Here is a 23,730-nt window from a genome sequence, read left to right as displayed (position 1 = left end):
GAGATCTTGTTTTTTCTCCTTCATAAGTAGATCCATGTATGATGGAAATCAATTTAGCCATGATGTGTGCTGCAATAGTCCTTTAGAACTGTGGATCTTCTGGAATTGTGAGCTGGTCATAATGATGAATGTAACACGAAATAAAGATACTTCTCTTTAGATAACTTTAGTGGTGACTAGTCTCGACTTTCATATTTCCACTCTAAGTGTGCTGTCTAATAGGTGTTATGAGGGTTGAAAAGGGTGAGGCAGAAGTGAGTTGGGCAACATGGCTTTACTGGGCAAGCTATCCGTTCTAGAAACTTACTTGGCAAAATGGTCTTGTAGCGATTTTTTGTTCCATGACGTGGAATATCAATTTCTTTGGGATCCACAAAGTTCATTGGTATTTCCTGCAAAGACAAATGATATCAAATCGTGTATCTAATGCTGACATAAAGAAAATCTTCCCAGAGGATGTTGGCTCTCTAATCTACTGGATTCCCAAGTTATAAAACTGTAGACTACTCCACTGGCTGAACAACATATTTTCTCTCATAAACAGGTAAGATGAAGCCTGTATGCTGACTTGTAAACAGCATCCCTGTGTCTTTGGAAGGATTATTTTGTATGTAGATACTACAGAGACAGAAAACACCCCACTTGGATAGTAAGCATTACTGTGAAATCACTTAGGAAAATACTTTTTAAAAATACAGTATATTAAATTTCTTCAAAAAGTTTCTATAAGATCAGCAAAGTTGCAGTCTTTTCCATATCAATTGTGATTCTTTGAGAATCATTAAAAGTTCCCTCTGAAAGCCATAAGTGTGGAAGGATTTGTTGTTGTTGGTCCATGTGCTGAGATGATTTTAGTCAAGAGTTCTTCTATCATTGCACTACTTCATTTGTGGTTATGAACGGAACACTTCTGGGAAAAGAGGTTTGTTTTTCTCCTAGTTAAGAAGAACAGAATATTCTTTTCTTAAAAACATTTATTTATTTATTTATTATGTATACAATATTCTGTCTGTGTGTATGTCTGCAGGCCAGAAGAGGGCACCAGACCTCATTACAGATGGTTGTGAGCCACCATGTGGTTGCTGGGAACTGAACTCAGGACCTTTGGAAGAACAGGCAATGCTCTTAACCGCTGAGCCATCTCTCCAGCCCAGAACAGAATATTCTTATCTAGGAAGACTATACATCACATGGCTTAACCAATCAAAGAGGAACGAGTAAGCACAGAAGTGGCTCTGTGCCCATCTATAAGACTAAGACCGAGAGCACCCTCATATGACTGAGCTCAAGTAATGAATAAGAACTTCCAAAAGGACACAGGCAAGTGTTTTAAGATTTGCTTATAAAAATACAGTATTTATTAACGTAAAGTTCTTAAATGAACTGAACGCATCAGGGTGGTACGAAATAAAATGACTATTGTTATTTGGTGATTGATGAACATTGAACCCTTCTATCTCATAAAATGCCTTCCTCTAATAAAACAACAAATTTGTTGAAACCTTGTCGTTTTCAGGCATGCATATAACTTTGACCACACTGGCTGCCTCCTGTTTTTACCAGTTTTCTTTGACCCAGTTTTCATTGGAAACAAAATAACGACAATGGAAGGAGAAAACTCATCCAGGACCTCACTTCAAGCTGTCTCCATTTTCTGCCAGTATGAAAGCTCAGGAAGAGTCAGGCTACATCTTGAACTGAAAACTTGATGGCAGGGAACAATTTCCCTTTCAAAGAGCCACTTCAATAGTTTGTGTTATCTTAGTCGCGTAAGATAGTCTCTACTCCACTGAAACATTTAAGTTCCTTAGCCCTGAGTCATCAAAATAAAGTTGTTGAATATTCAAGAAAAACCTTTTTATGTTTTGTCTACTTATTTTATTTTTCAAGACTTATTTATTTATGATATATGCAACATTCTGCCTCCATGTATGCCTGCATGCCAGAGGAGGGAGCCAGATCTCAATTCAGATGGTTGTGAGCCACCTTGTGGTTGCTGGGAATTGAACTCAGGACCTCTGGAAGAACAGCCAGTGCTCTTAACCACTGAGCCATCTCTACAGGCCCTACGTATTTTACTTTATTAGCCAAGATCTCATCTAGCCTTGGCTTACCTCGACTGGCTGTGGAGCTAAGGTTAACCCTGAAGTTCTAATCTACCTCCCTCTATTTTGAGTGGCGTGGACCACTACTTCAGGTTTATACGGTGCTGGGGATCAAATTCAGAGCTTCACGTACGCTAGGCAAGCACTCCGCCAGCTAACCTAGCTCCCCAACCCACATGTTCATTTTTGACAATTTATACGAGCCAGTCTGCTTTGACAACGCCACAGAGAAGGTGACATCTTTATTGCCTCCTTTGCTTTTCACATTACCCTGTTTTCTGACACACGTTGACAGTCTATCAGGATCTCACACTGTCTCTTTTTCTTGGCCTCATCTTCCTTCCAGGGAAGCAGGCTATGTTAAAGGTGTTTTCATAAGCAAAGACCCATTGACAGCCCCAGAACAGGCACTAGATGTCTTTGCTATGCAGTGTGACCATTGATTGGCTCCTTCATCTTTGACTTTCATCTGCTTCATGTCTAAAAACATGACACACCACGGCATCTCATTTTGAAAACTCCACATTGGTGTTTACTTTGGAAGCTGACGATAGCTGATGTCACTGATAGGGAGTCTAGCAGGTTACTGATATTTCTCTGCCAGTCTGGTTCCAAATATCCGAACGGACCATAGAACCTTCTGTTTGTTATATTGGATCCCTATAGCTTAAGCTGTGGGACTGCTTTATGATGTAAAGTCATATAAGCAGCAAGTATTCCCTCAGGCAAAACCTAGAAAGTGTGTGTAGTATCTTACCGAGTATTAAGTTACCTGATGCAATACCGATTTTCTAAAACTGAATGTCATACAGCACTCATCCTCATTTTAAGCCCATGCTTGGTCTTTCTTGAATTCCATTGCCCAAGTTAAAAAACAATAAGCAAAACAAAACAAAAACTCTAGTACTGCCCCGAACTTCTCCATTTCTTTTGGCTACCTCGTTGTACACAGTACACATTTTGCTCTGCATTACAAATTCTCTCAATTCATCTGGGTGCATTTTTAGTGCTGATACCTGAGTTCTGGTTTCCACAGATTTATCTCTAGAGCCTCCCCTCTGTTCCCTTCCAGTGCCTGCGGATGCAGGGGCTTTACTAAAGTAAAGGTTAAGTCCTATTCCTAAACACGTATTCAAATCTGGGTTTTTTCCCCCTTTTTTATGTTTCCAAGGCTCAACTTTTGCCACTTCCCGTTTTGATTTCAGTGCCCCGGTAAATCTGAACAATTCAATCCCCCACTGTCACAGGAAGACACCTAATCCCGAGACACCTTTCTCGGCTCAGCCCCTTGGTGCTCCCGCACCAGCGACGGACGCTAACAGGCTCTGAGTCAGTTAAGCATTGGGTCGCAGCCTGAGCAATCACTCAGCAGGTGACAAAAGAGAAGGTGATTCTAAAGCCATGGCACTTTCCTTTAGCCTTGTGACCGTGTGCCCACAGCGAGCTGCTTGAGAGAGGGCAGCAGCGCCACTTCCAGCTGCAGTGCTGAGCTTATTAAAGCTGAGTAAGAACGAGCAGACTCACTCACCATGAACTCACTCTGAAGTAAGTGGGAAGTGGCCACAACGTCCCTCAGCTGTGGCCTTGTGAGAACACGGGTGGCTGATTGCAGGTACTCTACAGCTATCTTCTCCCGGGGGGTTGGCACAGCCACAAAGGGTTCCACGTTCCCCAGGCTGCTCATGTCCAAGGTAAGGGATACATTGGACCCTCGTCTACAAGGGGGAAAGAATATTACATTTAAATATTACATGTCTGATTTGATCAAATAGATTGTCGCTTTTTTTTGCACAAGGACAAAGTTCAATAATATCTTTGCAGAAACAAAAATCATATACTTGGTATCATGACTAACTACAGCAAGTCTCCATAGATCTTTTATAGGAAATGGGCAATTTTATAGTTGCAAACAATTCTGAGTTGAGAACATGTACTGTAAGTCATTAGTAAGCATACTTGTTGCAGAAAGAATAAGATGGTTAATAATTTTAAATAAAAAGTCAGAAAAAGTAAACAAATTTAAATTGAGAAATCATAGATAGTACAAAAGCACATGTATTTATATGTATGCCTGGGAATTCGAAATATATACCATAGTCATTAAATGCTTTAGCCATTTCGCAATGTAGGCATAATTGAAAACGTATCACAAACAAACATACCTCTGATTGGTTAATTAAAACATAATAAAATTAAAATAGCAGTCTGCTATAGTCCAACTTATTGCATTAATACAGAATGTAAATGTTTGAAAGTGTATGTGTACACATGAATGTATGTACTGTAACTTCTGGATAAACCCTTTACAGCAAGTGTGGTGGTGGTATACCTGAAATTCTACAGGTTGGGAGATTGGAGGCAAGAGGATCAGGAGTTCAAGGTCATTCTCAATTATATAATGAGTTTGAGGCCCACCTGGGCCACACAAGACTATCTAAGAAACAAACAAACAAGAATCTAAATAAAAAATAGAAAATAACTTTGTATTATATATGAGCACATATATATGATCATACGTATCTATGTTATTAATTTAATTGTGTGAAACTTGTAAGAGCCCATAGAGATCACAGATCTAAAGGCTAAGGTTCATTTTATCTTTTCTTTATAATTTCCTTTTCTTCTTTCAGGAAGTAGTGACTGAAGTTCTTCCTTTTACACGGACCCTGGTGTGCTGTGTAGAAGATGGAAGTCCCACTTAGCAGTAGGGTAGCTGTGTGAGGGACAGCTACGAAAGAGCACGTGACAACCAATGGTTGCATAGCTGTCCCTAAGACGGCATGTGAGGAAAAGGCGTCCAGGTCCCCAGGAATCGTGATTTAAAAAAAATGCCAGGTATGGCAGCATGTAGCTGTGATCCAGCACTAGCTGGGAGTGGGAGACAATCAGAGATGGATAGATTCCTGGAGTTCATTGGCTAGCAGCCTGGTGAAACCCAAAAGCTTCAGGGTCAGTGAGAGACCCTGACTCAAAAATCAAAGGGAACAGTGAGTGAAGAAGCCACTTGGCATTATCCTCCTGTCTCCGCATGCACGCATACACACCTATACACAATTAATATCGACATGTACCTGTCTCAGTCTATTATTATTTGCTCTCTGAGGTTGCTGAGGTAGGAAGAGACGGACAGCATCCTGTATGTCCTCTGACACATTACCTATTTGGTAGGGAGGTCTATGTGCGTGTGGGCTTTATCGTTTGGGGCTCTTGTTGGCCGAAATATACGGTTTGTTGTGTTTCCTGGTGGGAAATGTACAGTGGAGGCGCAGCAAAGAATGGCTCTGTTTTTAGACCAAGAATTTTAATCTATTTTTGTGAGAAACTGGTTTTTAAACCTTTTTAATGCAGTGGTATTTGCCTTTAATCTTGTAGGGGACCCTGGTTCTGGTTTGTTATTTTAGTTTTAGTGTATTTGTGAGAATTTGGCTCTCTTTCTCCTTCTCTCTCTCTCTCTCTCTCTCTCTCTCTCTCTCTCTCTCTCTCCCTCCCTCCCTCCCTCCCTCCTTCCCTTCCTCCCTCTCTCCTTCCCTCCCTCCCTCCCTCTTGCTCTCTCAGAAACGAGTCTGGAGATGTTGTTTCAGGGCTGCTAGCTCAAGGCCACTTTAAAGCACAACTCCATTCAATTTTTATTCACAATAGATGAAGGGTCTCTAGTCTGTCAGAGGTTTAGCGGATGGTGAGGTCTCTTCCACTTACAGTGGCAGGGCAGCTGTGTGGCGTAGGGGTCATTTGAAGTGGACCTGGCCATCTCAGAGACAGTGGTGTGGGAGAAGAACACATAGGAGTACTCTGAGAGAGAGCAGAGCAGCCTGGGCTGGAGCTCAGCTGTGCAAAACGCATTTTCGAGTCAGGGGCCGAGTTTTGCTGGAGTTGAGTACGAGTCAAGAGCTGCAGAAACTACGTGGCTATCAGAAGCTGCCTAAGTCCCGCAGACGCGGCTACGATATCAACATCAATGAATACCAATTTTTGTTTGGCTTCTCTCACACACCCTACCCACACCTGGAGACCCAGAACCTCTCAGAGACCACGTTTAAGTCTTTGATGAGCGAGTTTTCTGAGGGGGGGGGGTCTGTGGTTCACTGAGAGCTGTGGAACCCAGTAAGGAAGACTGACGGGCTTAGCAAGGGAAGTAAGAAAGGAATCCAATATATCCAGTTTCTGTTATTTTGCCAAGCACTGTTATATGATGTTTTAGCCTTTGGGAGAACTGGTTCCCTTTATTTTCCAGGTGAAAAAAATACCCATTTTTGAAACACAGTTGTCAGTCAAAGACTCAGTTCAAGTTACAATATAAAACACAAGCTCTTTTTTTCTTTGCCTCCCAAAGTGAGTGTGTGGGCAGATTGTGTAGACTGTGTGTGAAGTCAAGAACAGTAGTCAAAGCCAGAGTTTTGACCTCAAAGCATTTTTGTGTGACCTCAAATCTTGCCCGCCCATATTCTTGCTGCGCCCTTCTCAGGGTTGCTTAGCTTCTCTGCAGCACAGGTGTTTTCTGTCTCTTAAAGCGAGTAAGTAATCAAGTAAATGTACTTAGAGAGTTACTATCCCGCAACACACAAAGAATGATGTCGGCGGCTTATAACATGTCATGCATGGGTGTTATTAAATTTGGCTGACAATGAGCAAAATCCTTTCTAATTCTCACTGCTTGCAGAATTTCTCTAAGGGATCTATTTTGGGGCACTTCCATAAGAGCTGCCAATCGACTTTGTTGAGATTAACTTTAATGCTTTGAAATCGATGACTCTAAGCCATACTTTTGCCACTGACGAAGGCTACAGCTTGGTAGCCTACTCCTTAAGATTTCCCTTTACTACAGCGACGCCATTTGCCCTGAGCCCCAGACAACCCCACAGCCCCTCACCTCACCCCCTCAGACAATGTCCCAAGCTCAACTATAGAATTAACTTACAGCGGCCGTTGACCTCACAAAGAACGTTTTCCACAGAACAGTCTTATGGGGAAGCAACTCTCCCGTCCTTGTCATAAAATACGATGGTAGGATGTCGTTAACTTGGGGAAAATCTCCGCTCTTGTTAATTCTTATTTTCAAAGAACAAACAGTATTTGGATTAATTGAAATATGATGCCCTCAGGAAATTGAATACAGAGGATCAGCTTACAAGAAGGACCACGTGTGGAGGCTTAGGCACATGCTTGGAGCGAAGAGCTTAAATATGTACCCACATTTTAAGTTTTCCTGGCAAAGGGTGTTTACTGTGGGAATTTGTAAAATTTAGATATTTGAAAATGGAACCAGAAGTAACACATATTCCTGCTCTCCACAGTTATTTAAATTGACTCTGAGATCTTTCTAATTTAAAGGGATCCATGGCAGTGGCGAATGGCTACCGTTTTGATTTCTCTGGTGTGAAAAATGGATGAATGAATTAACTTCCATTGTTTATTTCTAGGTCCTTACCTTTGAGAATTTCTTAGCCCCATCTTTCCTAATTTTAGTTTGTGTCATTGACATATTGCTATGATGTTTGTGGTGTGAAATTGTTTCTCAGACATATTTGTGGCAAACACCACAAATTGTTGTTGCCTTACACTAAACTTGCTGAAACTTTATGTGTATGCTCAGTTAAGCAAACGGATTTTTCTGAGTATGCACTACTTTACTTTATATTTACTTGTGTGTGTGTGTGTGTGTGTGTGTGCAACTGTATGTGTGTGTCAAGGTCAGAGAACAACTCCAGGGTTGTTTCTCTCCTGGCATTTGAGCTCACAGCCTCAGACCTGGTGTCAAGGTCCTTTGTTTCCCAGGCCATCTCACTAGCCTGGAAATGTGTTTTTTTAAAAAACGTAACCATTCAGTCTGTTTGTCATTTATTTGGGGCTATGGTCAAAAGTGAATTCCCAAGTTCTTTTTGTTGTTGTTATTGTTTCTCCCAGAGAGTTAATCACCATGTTTTAACACAATTTACAGAAAAATTTAGAAAAAGGACATGTTTTTGTTGACTACCAACCATTGACTATAATCTGAAGATCAAAATAGGACTTTATTAAACCAAGAAAATATGAGCTTATTCTCATAAACACCACAAACCAAAGTGAGTAGAAGTGGGTCAACATTCGACAATTCTGAAGCAGAGCAAACTTCATGCTGAGGAAAATTAAAATAAAGATAGGTTTAGAGAAAAATAATAGCCATCAAAAATACCGAGAGATCTGGATTTTTAACAACAGAATGTGGAAAAGTAAGAACTCAAATTCTTCTTGAAAACATTGCCTCTATTTTGCTGCGCAAGCGTGAAAAATGGCTTGGACATTTTTATGCCTCTTGATTGCTGGCGCAGAAAAGCAAACACAATAAAAAGGCTTTATCAAGTTCCCCTGTAACACCAATTATTATTTATGCCAAAAAAGTAAATAGGAGGGAGGAAATTCAAAAGATACCAATGCAAACAATAGAAGGAAAAAGCAAATTCTCAAGGCAAGGTAAGAGAAATGCAGCGAACAGCAGGCTAATTACAATTAAGCCAAGAGGAAAACACACATAAATATTATGAGCCAGGGCCACACTGAACGCAGCGAGGGAATATAAACAACTCGGTTGGAATGTCCATTTCTGCACTACTGTTCTTAATAGCCACGAGGCGGGAAGCAAACACTGCTAAAAATACACGAGCACTTCAACTGCGTGCTGGAGAAGCTCAGAGACCACACATCTACTTCCCTGGAAGGCGAGGGATGTCACACTTGGCCTTAGGAGCTGGGTTTTGGCAGAAGGGGTAGTTTCCAGGCAGGCTGCTTGCTCCCTTTGCACGGGATACTTGGCCAAGAAGAGCTGAGATTTCTAGCGCCTTCTCACTGCTGTCCCGGAGAAGTGAAATGAGGGCAGAAGAAAAGGAAACAAGCAGAAGCATCTTGCTGTGCTCTAGGCAGATATGGCTCTCAACTCTTAAGAGGAGGAAATGACGGTCCAGTGAGAAATGCTGGCAGCTGGCTAGAGCCAGGCCTCGGAGCAAGAATGGAAAAGTACACAGCTCAAAGGGGGAGAGACACAGGGATTTGTGTAGGGCTCCATAGCACCCACATCTGATCTCACAACGTGAGAAGTGAGAACCTAACAGGTCCTCCCTCCCTACGGGCGAGCAGGAACCTAAGGTCCTCAACTCTGCACTCTGACCTCTGCATCCTATGACTTATGACCACATTAAATCTGGATTTGATCCCTAAAGATGAGCTTCAATTCTTCTATACCCAATTCAGCATTTTAATTCTTCTGATTCAGATTGCTCACATACTTTGTTTTCCAGGAGAAACTAATAAAGAGAGAAAAATAAGAAAGAGAAATCCGTATTTATTTGGATAGCAATTGCAAAACACCCCCTGTGGGACTGGCTGGCCTCTGCATCTGTTCACAGCTCCACGTCCTGCAACTCTTTTGTTCCTTTAGGTGTTAAGTGTTAAGAATATGTAATAAACAATATGCCTTTCCCCATCCCTTTACTTTCAGGTAAATTCTGGATAGTTCCCACTCTCTGAATCAAGTGACAGATAAGAGGGTGAAAATTTTAAAAGAGAAAAGGAGACGATTCTAAGTTAAACTGTGACACGACCAAGTGTCCAGAAGCTGAAATAGGAGGAGTAGCTAATACGACGACTCGTACTAAAATTTCCCAAAGGAAATTCCTCAGGGAAGACATGCAGGAAAATAAGCATAAAGGATACAGGCCTGGGCCCAGGAAGATAAGAAAGGCTCTTCACTTTACAATGAGAAGAAAATTTTGGAATGTGGAGGACATCTTTGGTGTAGGAAATTATGTGTTCTACCTCCCACTGCCCTGGGAAGATGCTGGTTCCCTTTTGAGTGGCAGCATAAAACGTCTTCAAGTTCTTAGGATGATACACAATGATACCCAGTCCTCCTGTCCTCCTACCTATGGCTCCTGAGCGCTGAGATGAAGGCATGCCTACCACACCCAGCCTGTCTCACCTTTCCTATAAGACAAGGTAAATTTATAACTTAAAAAATTAAAGTCAAAATCATCATTAGAACACCCAGGAAGCAGAGACTGGCCGTTTTCTGTGTGTTCAAGACCAGCCTGGCCCACATAGCAAGCTTTGGTCCTGCAGGAATGTATAGTTAAGACACCAGCTCAAAAGGTAGAAACACCAATCAGCCCCAACAACAATTCCTGCCCACACAATGAAAACCTGTACACACATATGTGTATATGTGGAATAGATAAAGTAAACTGGTTACATTGTTTTCTGGGCCCGGACCTTGGAAACTGATTAAATCAATGCTTTACCACAAGAGTTAGAATTAAACATACTTGATCTCAGACTTTCTAGAGGGCAGCCAAAGATAATGACAACTGAAGGGTTAATTCACATGATAAGAGGTAAAGAAACATTAAAATGTCATTTTTCCCCCAGCTTGGTGTCATGACACACTGGTGGGAGTCGCTGCAGCAATATCTATGTGGTAATTTCTCACCTCACTGTGTTGATGCAGTTATGCAGTTAGGAGGGCTTTGGGTACCTGAAGTGGAGTAGTCATTAAAAGCAGACTTGGAGAATTGATTAGTGAGTCAATTTGCAGCAATTCAGTGTGTAAGTTGGGACTGTTTTTTGTACCTCATATATTTAAAATGTACACTTCATATTCTTACAATGAACAGACTTAATTTTTTTTTTCTATTTTGAAAACAAGATCTGTCCACTGGACAAAGACTGAAAATAAAAAATACATTTTAAAAAAGAAAACATCTCCAATAATAAATGGAGCGACCTCTAACATTATGGTGACTGTTTTTCGAATCTTTGTGAGAAATATTTGTACGGATGTCTTTAGAGCTGAGCCCTCGGTGTTACCAACCAAGGCCCCTTCCATGGGGGAGACTATATCTCCTGCTCTCAGCATTCCTTAAGTTGCTTGTAAGTTCTTTGTCTAGGGTTGAGGTCCTGTAAGATTCCCTCCCTCCACGCTAGCATGAGTGTGTCTTCCTGGTCAGTGAGTTGTTTGAAAACCTAAGTCAACAGATCATTACAAACACGGGGTCTGGAAGAAACCTGAAGACTCCTGGGGCCTGTTGACACAGCACAGACCTTCTGTGTTTGATGCAAACTCTAATACCAGCTCCCTGGTAAGCCTTTCAACCCTCCCTTCGAAGCCTTCCAACCCCTGCAGCGGCTCTCTAGGAAGCCTTCTTCTCTCTAAGCACTCCTAGCTCAGAGTGGTTTCTTTCCGATTGCACTATAATCATTTTCACTGGAAAATATCACTGAAAATACAACAATAAACGCTTCCCACTCTGATCCCTCTGCATTTCTCCAGCCTCACTTGGCATGACCGCTCCCTGTCTGTGCCTGGGCAGGCAATGAACTGCAACTCAATTCAGGTCTGCCTCTTTTAGATCCACCCTCCCAGATGTAGGCGCTCTTTCCCAGAGTCACTTTTTCTAGTGTACTCACAATAAACATACATATTCACCAGAAATGAGTTTCTCTGCAGTGTGAACAAAGAAAGATACGCACTTCGATTCTCCTTCCATAGCCACTAGTCAGTGAAAAACTACACTTTCGTTGACTATGGGGAGAGACGGTTACAAGCAAATTGGAAAGGGTAATGCGGTCTGATGGCTTGTACCAAGTACGTAAACTGAAGAATCACTTTAGAGGAGAAAACCAAACGCGGTGACGCCCACCCATATTCCCAGCACATGGGAAACTGAGGCGGGAGTCTAATTTAGGAGACATTGTGAATACTTGGCCACCCAGGGCAGATAACAAGAACCTATGTGAAAAATGAATACATAAGATAAAATTAGCAAAAAATAATAACATTTAGACTGTGCAGGCACGAGAAATGCGATTTTTAAGATTTGGTGTAAAACTTGTGTGAATATCCATGAAGGTTCAGCCTTAACCTTACTAAAGACCTGTGAAGATTTTATGGCTATAAAAGAATTTTAAACTGCAGGGTGCTGTTTCCAAGCCAGGAATGATTCATTTTTATCTTTTTCTGGCACTTGGTATTGTTTTGGCTGCCACTCATGATGAGGAGGCTGTTTCCCTTCAAAAAAAAAGAACGAAATGTTGGTGGCTCTAATTTTAGTTCCTGGCTTTAATTTTTCCTCATTCCTACAGTGATAATGAAGAAATATGAGACCTCAGTGAAGAACCAATCTTTACGAAAAGAGAAATCCGAATTTCGGTTGATTTGTATGGAAGCTTGATCTACAGTCACTTCTGCCCAACATTTTGTAAGTAGTACATACAGTTAAGTTAATTCACCACCCGTTCAGCCAGCTACCGAGGAACCCTCTCCCTACTGATCATCACAAGGCAATAAATGCGGCTCCTTCCAAGAGCAATGATACGCACAGTTATAACCATCCACTGACCTCGGCTAACTCATGAATCATCAGAAAACACACATTCTGTAACAGCTGTGGATGAACTGGGGCTGGCAGAGAAATTTCTCGACCTGATGAAAGTCACGTACCAGAAGCCCCGCAGCTAATGTTTGCTCAACAACGCAAGATTCAGAACTTCCCAGGCAAAACCATCTTGAAAAAGAACAAAGGCGGAGGACTCACGTTTTCTGAGTTGAAAATTTCTACCCTTCTACCAAGCTACACTAACAATAACAGCAGCAGCAGCAGCATAAAGATCAATTCAGATCAATGAAGAGAAGTAGATATCCATAGTCGACCAGAAGAGATATTCTAAGTAAAACCACAAGGCAGAGCTGCTCCAAATGCCATGGGAGCTGAATGAAGGTGGAAGGGGGAGCTGGTGAGCGTTTGTGGAAGCAGCAACTCTCACTACCACTAATGTGTAGAATGGTGTAGCCAAAGGGGCAGAGCAATAGTGCTTCCAAAAGCTAAGAGGACCCGCGCTCGGTCCTCTGAATATAGCTATGGCGAATGTTCTGCTGTTGAACTATACCCCAAAGGCTCATCTTATTTTTTATTTGGACACGGATTCTCACTAAGTTGGGTGAGCTGGCTTGAACTCTCTAGCCCACACAGGACTTGGATTTGAGATCCTTCCGTTGCAGCATCCAGGACTCCTGAGATTATAAGCCTGTACCATCAGGCAGACTGCAGCATGCCTTTTTTTTTTTTTTTCCCAAATCTTTGTACCAGATTCCTAAACTTGGTTTTAGTTGTTGAAGAGAAACATTTATAAAGTTAGTTTTTACAAAGGAAAAAAGATGGTAGAATTATTTGTGTTTAAGAAAAGTAGTATAAGCCGGGCGGTGGTGGCGCACGCCTTTAATCCCAGCACTCGGGAGGCAGAGGCAGGCGGATCTCTGTGAGTTCGAGACCAGCCTGGTCTACAAGAGCTAGTTCCAGAACAGGCTCCAAAGCAGCAGTGAAACCCTGTCTCGAAAAAAACCAAAAAAAAAAAAAGTAGTATATTCGAACCATGTGTAGTGGTCCATATTTGTAACCCCACTTCTTGGGAGACAGAGGCAGTCAGGATGAGGTACATAGATAGACCTTATCTATTGATTGATTGATTGACTGATTTAATTTTTAGCCCAGGCTGACCTTAAACTCCCTATGCAGTTGAAGAAATCTTGACCATCTGTCCTCTCCTCTACTACTTCTGAGTGCTGGGACTCTAGGTATGTGCCACAACGCTTGACTCATGCAGTGTTGGAGATAGAACCTAGGGCGCAGTGCGTGTCAGGTAAACATCCCACCAGCTGAGCTGCAGGCTCACCCTCAGCCTGCCTTACATCTAACTCGGTGTGGTGGCACAGGCCTGGGACCCAGCATTCAGGAAAAGCAGGAGGATCATTAATTCAAGGTCAGCCTTGCTACTCTGGGAATTTGTTTGAAACCAGCCTGGGTTTCTTTAGACTCTGATTTTTTTAAACAGTAAATGCTTCTAATGCCCATCTTGTCTAACATTGATTACAAGCGTCTGAGAGATCTCAGTTATTGCCTATCAGAAGCAGATGTCTGGGCTGAAAGGATAACTCATTAGGTAAGAACATTGGATGCTTAGGTTTGCTTCCCCTGTACCTCCCATTCCAGGGGATCCTATTCCCTCTTCCTGCTTCCGGGGGCACCAGGCACATGTGGTACACAGACATACATGCAGCCAAATTATCCATACATACAGAATAAAACTAAAATCAAAAAGGAAGCTGATAGCTTATGTCATTAGCTACCCTTACCTAAGATGACCTCTCAGTAAGAATTACGAAAAATCTACTGTTTGCAAAGCTTCCTCCTAAATGTTCAGCCAAGAACAATACTTCACTTAAATGCCCATTCCTGCATTTGTTTGGTGTTCATTTAAAAGAGTACCACCCACAAATGCAGTTTTGGGCTTTGGTCGGCGAGGCACATTGCAAATAAACCAAGGTGGCCATTGCCCTCTTGAGTCGCTGGCCTTTCACCCCGGGGAATTGCAGAGTAGGGAGTCACTTCCTTTTGGCCAGCGAAGAGTCAACGACTGGATTTAATGCACCCTCCTTCTGCAGGTGGAAGGAAGGAAGGGGCCAACTACCTGGAAGAGTTGTGCCCCTGATAAAATTCACGGTTTGGCCACCATGATTGCCTTCCTGCCAGGGTAAATACATAATCCTGTTATCAGTACGGTCTGAGATAAGGATAGAAGTTTAAATATAAATTATTGACTGCAATTGCCAATAGTTAAAATAGACTTTTTCCCCCTCAAGGGAATGAGACTTGTCACCTAGATGCCATTTGTAATAACTCATTGTTATCTCTGGGGCTTCTCTCGTCCATTGATGAGTGGGATGATTGAGAGATAGCCCCGAGGTTCAAGGGGCCTTTCGCTGCAGTGCAGGGGACACATGGGGTGGGCAAGGCATAGATGCTAAGCCTTTGCCATGCTTCTTGACTATATTGTATCCAAGGAGCAGAGAAACGGGAAAGCAAATGAAATCTTCTGAGTTCAAAATATACACATTTTAAGAACTGCACTGGTGTTTGTCATGTAAACTATACACTTTGGCACTCGCGAGATAGGGGACACAGCCCTTTCTAGTCTAGAAATAAAAATGCATACTTCAACTAAAATAGAATGAAAAAACCACTTGGAAAGAAATTCTGACTAATGTTTTAGAAGCAGCTAACATTTTTCTTTTCAGTATAAAATTAAAATCATGCATACGCCCCTTTTTGTTAAGGTGTGTGATTTATATAGCACTAAGTTCATATTTCTTTCTTTCTTTTTTGGAGGGGTGGGGTTGAGTCAACGTTTCTCTGTGTAGCTTTGGAAGCTGTCCTGGAACTCACTTGGTAGACCACGCTAGCCTCGAACTCACAGTGATCCACCTGCCTTGGCCTCCTAAGTGCTGGGATTAAAGGTGAGTGCCACCACCGCCTGGCAAGTTTGTATTTCTAAAGACTAGAATTCAGCATATTTAGAATCGTCGCTGAGTCAGATAAGGTGCGTCAGAGTCCAGGTGTGGTGGCAATCACCTTTAATCCAAGCACTGTGAGTTTGAGGTCAGTGAGGTCTACGCAGCGAGATCCGGAAGAGCCAAAAACAAACAAAAAACCAGCACAGCAAATTTTAAAACATTTTCCTCACCCTCAAAGGAAACTGCCTCTTCATCCCATGGCTCACTGACAGGTTCACTCATTTTGCACTAATGGGGCTTGAACCTAGGGCCTTGCACACGCCAGGCCAACACTCTGCCCGGAAGCTACATCCCCTGCGTTCACTTCTTTTGGCCCTTTCATGTACATGGACTTATACGGCTGGCAGTTCTTCAGACTTCTTTTACTCAGCCTAATGCCATTCACGTTCCTCCACCATGCAACCCTTGGAAGTTCTCAGTTCCTTCCCACAAAACAATCAATTCCATTAAATGAATATACAAATTTTGCTTATCTGGGTTTTAGTTGATGGACATTTGGGTTGTTTCCTTTTTTTTAAACTTAAAAAAATTTTCTACTATATTTGGATATAAATTTTCACTACATACGTCAGCAGTGGAATTGCTGTAGCCTCCAGTAACTCAATGGCTTTTCCTTTTGGGTTCTGGAGACAGAACCCAGGACTTGGGGCAAGCTAGGTGAGTCCTCTTCCACCGAGCTATACCACCAGTTTTTATTTCACTTTCTGAAGCACTATCAAAGGTTTTTCCCAAGTGGGTAGACCATTTCCCATTTTCAGCAGCAACATATTAAGCTTCTAATTTCTCCACATTCTTGCCACTTTACTATATGTAATTTTTTCCCTTTTCTTTTTATTTATTTATTTATTAAAGATTTCCGTCTCTTCCCCGCTGCCGCCTCCCCTTTCCCTCCCCCTTCCCCAGTTAAGTCCCCCTCCCTCGTCAGCCCAAAGAGCAATCAGGGTTCCCTGCCCTGTGGGAAGTCCAAGGACCACCCACCTCCATCCAGGTCTAGTAAGGTGAGCATCCAAACTGCCTAGGCTCCCACAAAACCAATAGGTGCAGTAGGATCAAAAACCCATTGCCATTGTTCTTGAGGTCTCAGTAGTCCTCATTGTCCGCTATGTTCAGCGAGACCGGTTTTAACCCAGGCTTTTTCAGACCCAGGCCAGCTGGCCTTGGTGAGTTCCCGATAGAACATCCCCATTGTCTCAGTGTGTGGGTGCACCCCTCGCGGTCCTGAGTTCCTTGCTCGTGCTCTCTCTCCTTCTGCTCCTGATTTGGACCTTGAGATTTCAGTCCGGTGCTCCAATGTGGGTCTCTGTCTCTGTCTCCTTTCATCGCCTGATGAAGGTTAATATTCAGGAGGATGCCTATATGTTTTTCTTTGGGTTCTCCTTCTTATTTAGCTTCTCTAAGAACCCGAATTATAGGCTCAATGTCCTTTATTTATGGCTAGAAACCAAATATGAGTGAGTACATCCCATGTTCCTCTTTTTGGGTCTGGCTTACCTCACTCAGGATAGTGTTTTCTATTTCCATCCATTTGCCTGCAAACTTCAAGAAGTCCTTGTTTTTTACTGCTGAGTAGTACTCTAATATGTATATATTCCATACTTTCTTCATCCATTCTTCAATTGAAGGGCATCTAGGTTGTTTCCAGGTTCTGGCTATTACAAACAATGCTGCTATGAACATAGTAGAGCATATATTTTTGTTGTATGATAAGGCCTCTCTTGGGTATATTCCCAAGAGTGGTATTGCTGGGTCCAGGGGTAGGTTGATCCCGAATTTCCTGAGAAACCTCCACACTGCTTTCCAGAGTGGTTGCACAAGTTTGCATTCCCACCAGCAATGGATGAGTGTACCCCTTTCTCCACGACCTCTCCAGCAAAGGTTATCATTGGTGTTTTTGATTTTAGCCATTCTGACAGGTGTAAGATGGTATCTTAAAGTTGTCAGAAATCCTAGTGAAGAAGTGGAATTTCATTGGGCTTCAACTGCATTTCCCTAAAATTAACGATACTGATTTTTTTTTGCACTTACCAGTCACTTGTTTTTCTTTTGTAAAGAAATGCCTATTCCAATTTTTGTTTAATTTTACCTTGTTTGTCTTCTTTTTCAGTAGTAAAGATCTTTACGTATGATGGATGATAGATCTTTATCACACATATAATTTATAGTTATTTTCCTCTATCTCAATTATCATTTTAGTTTTCTATGATGGCTAATAATTTTATGTGTCATTTTGACTGAGACATGAGATGTTCAGTCATTTTGTTAGGCATAGGGAATATTTTGAAGAGAGTGTTTGGATGAAATCAATATTAAATTAGTACATTTAACAAAGCAAATTGTTCTTTATAATGTGATAGGCCTCGTTCATCAGACTGGACCAAAGAAAAGGGCTTACCCCATCTTTCCTTAAGTCAAAGTGGGTAACTCGGGTTTGCTAGTCTTTGGAAGGAGACACTGTCTTTTACCTGTATCGTGATTCAAACTCAGTTTTTCCTGTATTCCAGGCCTGCTGGCCCTCAAACTAAAACCACACCATTGACTTCCTTTAGTAGCCAGGTTACTGAGTCACCCTGAAGACACAGGGACTTCCAGCCTCCTCTGTGATGTGAACAGTTCCTTTTAATGCGTCTTTATGGTTTGTTGGGTTTCTTTGGAGACCTCTAGTATAAGGACTGGTATCTTGCCTGAGAAATCGTTGTGTGGTTTAGTCACAAAGCCTCCAGGGTGTCCAAGCACTGGTCTCCTGACTTCATGTGATGAAGACTATCTTTGAATGCAGCCCAACATGCAATCATAATTCATAAGAAGATTAGGAGGCCTTGTTTGGCAGTTTGTTTTTGTAACTCAACTGCATAGTTCTCAAGTATGAACTTCGTAGGCAACGGAATTGGTTCTTTCCTTCTATGACGATTCTGGGAATTGATCTCAGGTTGGCAGACTTGGTAGCAAGTACCTTTACCTGATGAACCTAGAATTCTCTGAGATAAAATCTCAAGTGTAGCCCAGGCTGGCTTCGCACTTGCGGCAAAACTCTTCCTACAACCCCTCAAGTGCTGGGTTACAGGCATGAGTTACCAGGCCTGGCTGATTTCTGGATTTTCAGTTGAATATTTTTGGACCATAGTTGATCACAGGCACGAGGAACTATTGCAGCGGTTTAGTCAGTGTGAAGTTGGGACCAACGATCTCTTCTTAGTCTGAAAGCTGCATCTTCCTATGTTATCATCCATATAACACAGCTGATAGTCCGTCTCTTCACTGTCCTTTACGAAGACATCAGTGACATAAAGTCTTGAATTCAAAGGAAACAACGCTATATTTCTAGGTTTTCATCTAGAAGATATTAATTTAAATTCAGTACAAAATGAACACACTCTTACAATAAAATCTGAAAACATTTGTTTTTCAGAGCTGGGGTCAAACCCAGGGCCCCACATGTGCTAAGCAGGTGCCCTGCATTGGGCTACGTCCTTGGCTCTTTTGTACAATTTCCTCTCTTCTAACTCTGGTCCTTGCAGCACATTGTCCTGAGGCCTTAAGTGCTTTCACTTCAGTGATGCCATCACTGAAGATATAATATAATATAATATAATATAATATAATATAATATAGAGATAATGTATCCCAGATTGTAGTTTTGTGTTCTTTCCCTACCTTGCATTATGTATCAAAAAACTCTTTATTAAAGCAGAATATAGATTTATAAATAATTATTTATCTAGTGATAAATGTCTACTCTTATTTATTTCCAGTTCCTTTCACCATTACAATACTATATTTGGCTTTCTTGTACTGTGTATGTTTGCTTAGTCACATAGATGTATACCTAGGAATATAAGTTTTTCCTATTTATCCACTGTGGCAAAATTAATTTTCTTTATTATTTAAGACATATAAAATGTAACTTTTATCCCCCTTTATTCCCTCTTTATCAGTGCTTAATCATTATGATAGAAAACAGCTTTTAAAATACTGGCATCAGAGACATGGCAGAAAAGACTATGTGTTGCCCAGTTATATCAGTATTCTAAATTAATCTTCAAGTTTCAGGTAAAATTTTTAATAATGTCACCTGATGCCAAGCATCAGGTGGCCTAGGCTCACAACTGCCTGAAAGGTCAGTTGCTGGGAGGGGATCTAACAAGTATGTGTGTGTGCGCGTGCGCACGTATACACACACACACACACACACACACACACTATTAAAACAAAACAAAAGTTTCTTTACCACCCACTGTCTTATATATATAGGCACCTTTGGGGGCTTATTATTGTGTTGACTATTTCGTCAAAGATTTTAAGAAGTTGGGTGTTATTACTCTATTGTTTTATGTGAAGTAAATGATATAAACACTTTAATAATGGTTTTTATTGATCTAAAGGCTTAGGGGTTTTATATTGTATATGGGATGAACCGCTGGCAAATCCCAAAAGTTTCATAATAATATGAGGGATATGTCTGTAGGTTGAACATATTCATAGCAGTTTGCATATATTTGAAATACGGCAGAAAATTCGACTTCTGAACTTTTTTTTTTTTTTGCCTCCATGTGTCTGAATTATCAACACATTCAAGTTCTATCAATAATTCTCGTGTCAGATGAGGACATCCAGAGAAGTGTGAACTCGATAAAAAACAAACCAAAACAAAATGCGGTGCTTAGGACAATCTGTCCAAGGGGACAGAGCTCATTAGGAGAATGCCACAGGCCAGTTCCTGGAGTTCAGGCCCACACCTAACAAATTCCAAAAGTTCTTCAGACCTAAGCAAGTCAAAATATGCTACGGAAACCATTTTTGACAAGAACTCTTGGGCTGCGCTTTTAGTATTCAGTATCTGGCCAGGACAGGAATCACCCAGTATCCTGTGGAGGAAAACAGCTGACGTGAGGCCCAGGTCGCCTTCCCCCTCCTAATCGGGCTTTCTAATGTACTGCCAATTTGCCCCAGGCTGTCCTCGATAAGGCCATGGCGTTACTGGAATCCAGGGTTCACCCATGCGAAGTCCTGGGGGTGCGGGGCTGCATCTTTTCCTGGACCTCCATTCTCCAGTGCAATTGTACTTCTTGGAGAAAGTTCTCGGTTTGAGTTCTCATGGAATCAACAGCTCCTCCCCACCCCTGGCTAAACTGCAAATCGTTCTGTCCTGAGAGGAAGAGGGAAAACTCCAAGGCGTGCGAACACCGCATTGAACACACGTCGTGACCAGCGCTAAGGAACAAGTAGAATCCCCACCAGGGATGCCAAACGCCAGTCTTGGGGCTGCGGGCTTTAGTAGGAAACCCTGCTCTGTGCATTTGGGTCTAAATCAGTGCAGAGCCCTCTTCTGGGTGACAATTAGGGACATACAAGAGGAAAGGTTTTCGATGGCTCTTTTCCAGACTTGGGATCCTTACAGGGCCCTTGATCCTTGTTTATTTGATTTGGCTTTAAATCTTAGAGGGACTACAAATGTCATAGACAGAATTTTTCAGGACAGAAAAACAGCTGCTTCTCTGTTCTTAAAACAAAAGGTGGAAGAAAGAGCTGACCCAGGTCTCCTGCTGGCCGTGTGGCTCGCTGGCGCCACCTGTAGGTGGAAGGCAGCCCAGACCCACCGCTCCTGTCAAGCTCCTTCTTGTCTTTGGCTAAAAGCAGTGTTATTTTATTTCAGATTGCTTCTGTTTCGCCACTGAAAGAATAGCCACGAGGAGAGAGCAGGATTATGCGGTACTTTGGGCATCAGGGGAGGCGGAAAATAGGGAAAAGTTGTGACTTCCTGTGTCACTCAACAGACATCTCTGCCCCTATGCCTCCAGGGCCAAGGACCTTGTCTCAGATGCTTGAGTCTCAGTTTCCTCGCTAGGAAGGTGAGAAGAAAAATCTTTCTGCTATAGATGCATAAGAGGGAATGGTATGTATATCGCACACAGAGACGAGCACGCAAGCGTTTTCTAGCTTTTCCCTCTGCACCCAGAGCAGTAGCTACTATTCCTTTGTAGTTCTCGGGTTATTCTCCACATTGGGCTAAGCTAGGCCTTGAGATGCTTGTCTACATTTGAATATGCTCAATCAACGACTCTACATCCTTGTACTCTTGTCGACCCCAAACAACTTGACTCTTTGAAGGTCAAAGGTCAGATTTGGGAAGTCACTGGAGAGCATTTGTATGTATAGCGAAACAGTAATGCTTTCTATTCTAAGCACACCAAGAGAAATTCAATTTTTTTTAAAAAAAGAGTATATTTTACATAAACATTTTTTATAAAAATCACCAGCTATAACACATTTCCTGAAAGAAATCAATCACACATATTGTCTCAATGGTCTCTATAGCTTGGCTATCACACACAATCTTCTACTTACATTTGGTAACCTCTATCAAGCCTCCTAAGAGTCTCACCTTTAGGGCTTGAAAGGGGATCAATGGGACGGCTTTGGTCTACCAATTGGGAAATGTCGTACAGTAAGAAATTGCTGGTCAAGAAGACCTACCACCCATGGGGTGTGGCATCTCACTTGGGCACTGCCGTTGTGAATGGCTAACTGGTATACCACTCTCTTGAGCATGCTCCCCTCCGTGGTGGTGGGAAGAGTGGGTGCAAAAGAGCAGGTACAAGGCAGCTCGCTCTTATTCAAATAGATTCTCATGCAAACCGGAAGAGGAACTTACGTGAGTGTGGAGTACACTTTAAGTTTCTAATAGCCTTCCGGGTTTTCTTTTAATTTTTTTATTCACTTTACATATCAACCACAGTTCTCCCTCCCCTTCTCCTGCTCCCTCCCATCTCCCTCCCTCCCATCTCCAACCTACCTCCCCCCCCCCATTCTACTCCTCCGAAAGGGTAAAGTCTGGCACATTAAGCTGAGGTAGGGTCAAGGACCTCCCCCTTGCATCAAGGCTGAGCAAGACATCCTACCATAGGGAATGGGCTACAAACAGCCAGTTCTTGCCCCAGGAATAAATCTTGGTCCCACTGTCAGGGGCCCCTCAAACAAACCAAGCTACTTAACTGTTTGCCCACATGCAGAGGGCCTAGTTTGGTCCCATGCAGGCTTCCTAGCTGTTGGTCTAGATTCCGTGAGTTCCCACGAACTGGGGTCAGCTGTCTCTGTGGATTTCCCCATCAGTAAGGTCAGCTGTCTCTGTGGGTTTCCTCCATCATGATCTTGACCCACCTCCCTTGCTCATGTATTCCCTCCTCCCTTTCTTCAACTGGCCTGGTGCTTGGCTGTGCAAGCTCTACATCTGCTCCATCAGCCAGAACCTGGAAACAACCTGCCATCTAATAGCTACTTATAAGTACTTATTTCACACTTTGGGCTACCTTCTGTTTGGCTGCTGGAAAACTGGGGTTACGGCTTTTCAGAGTTCAGTGTATCTTGAGGTTGTCCCAGGCACGCTATGATTTATTTCACTTATCTGGGGAGTTTATTCCCATACAATGAGGCAACAGAAACAGAAGGACAGCTCAGCGTTCTCTGGATCAGCACATCTAGGGAGAGGACCTGTGGAGGGACTTCAGACGACTGCTGCCCCTGTTGGGGTCCTCAAGACAGAACCCTCCAGTGAAGGGCAAGTATACCCATTCCCCAGTGACTCCCACAGCCTGAATCAGCGCTAGGGTTAAATGCCTCCAAATTTGGGTGTGGAAAGTACTGAGAAATCGGAGCGAACCGAGAGTCTGTCCCCCAAATATGGGAGACGTGTGTGAATAAGCAATGAGCTTTCTGTTGCCTTTGGAAAATTTGCCCTGTCTAGCAACCACCAAGGACATTTCCCTCCCTGCTCACTTTCCTGTCTTTTCACTGCCACTACCCAGGATCCTTTGCAATCTTGTGCCGTGGCTTGACACGGGCCTCGGGTGAATAAGAATACATTTCCTGTTTAAGAGCACAAGGCATTTTAGGGACAGGAAAGGCTCATCCGGTCCAACATACCTGCCCTTTTTAGGTTTATCTTAATCTCACCTTCCTTCATCTTAGACAGACATTTCTCATAATCTCCATCCTAAGATTAGACCTGCCTTTCAGCATCGATAATCTTTAAACCCCATCGTTTCTGACACACGCGGCTGCGAGGTTGCTGAGAGTTTGTAGCTTCAGATTTGGTAGAGTCCAAAAGGGAGACTCTAGAAACATTTCCAGGGTTGGGAAGGTCAGCTCATTTGATTTTACACACCCTTAACATTGTTTTATTTGTTTTATATGCTTTATTTGTTATGTTCTGGATACCAACATGTTAAGTGCGGGCGTTTGGTGGTAAGAGGTATTTTT

At 42.4% G+C, this 23,730-nt stretch overlaps 1 protein-coding gene across 1 annotated transcript in view; it reads right to left on the bottom strand.

The window, feature by feature from the left end:
• Ptprr (protein tyrosine phosphatase receptor type R) overlaps positions 1–23,730 on the bottom strand; it is a 242,383-nt gene that overhangs the window by 46,552 nt on the left and 172,101 nt on the right. Inside the window, exons 7-8 of the mRNA XM_050135577.1 lie at positions 3,634–3,820; positions 308–392 (exon numbers count right to left, since the gene is read on the bottom strand). Of these exons, the coding sequence (XP_049991534.1) occupies positions 308–392; positions 3,634–3,820 (272 nt within the window). The remainder of the gene's footprint in view (positions 1–307; positions 393–3,633; positions 3,821–23,730) is intronic.

Source organism: Alexandromys fortis, unplaced genomic scaffold, assembly GCF_014885135.2.
Source record: "Alexandromys fortis isolate MF-2015 unplaced genomic scaffold, M_Fortis_MF-2015_v1.1 scaffold_24, whole genome shotgun sequence".
Classification (NCBI taxonomy): Eukaryota; Metazoa; Chordata; class Mammalia; order Rodentia; family Cricetidae; genus Alexandromys; species Alexandromys fortis.
The sequence above is the reverse complement of the archived record's forward strand: the minus strand, read 5'-3'. Positions and strand labels throughout refer to the sequence as shown.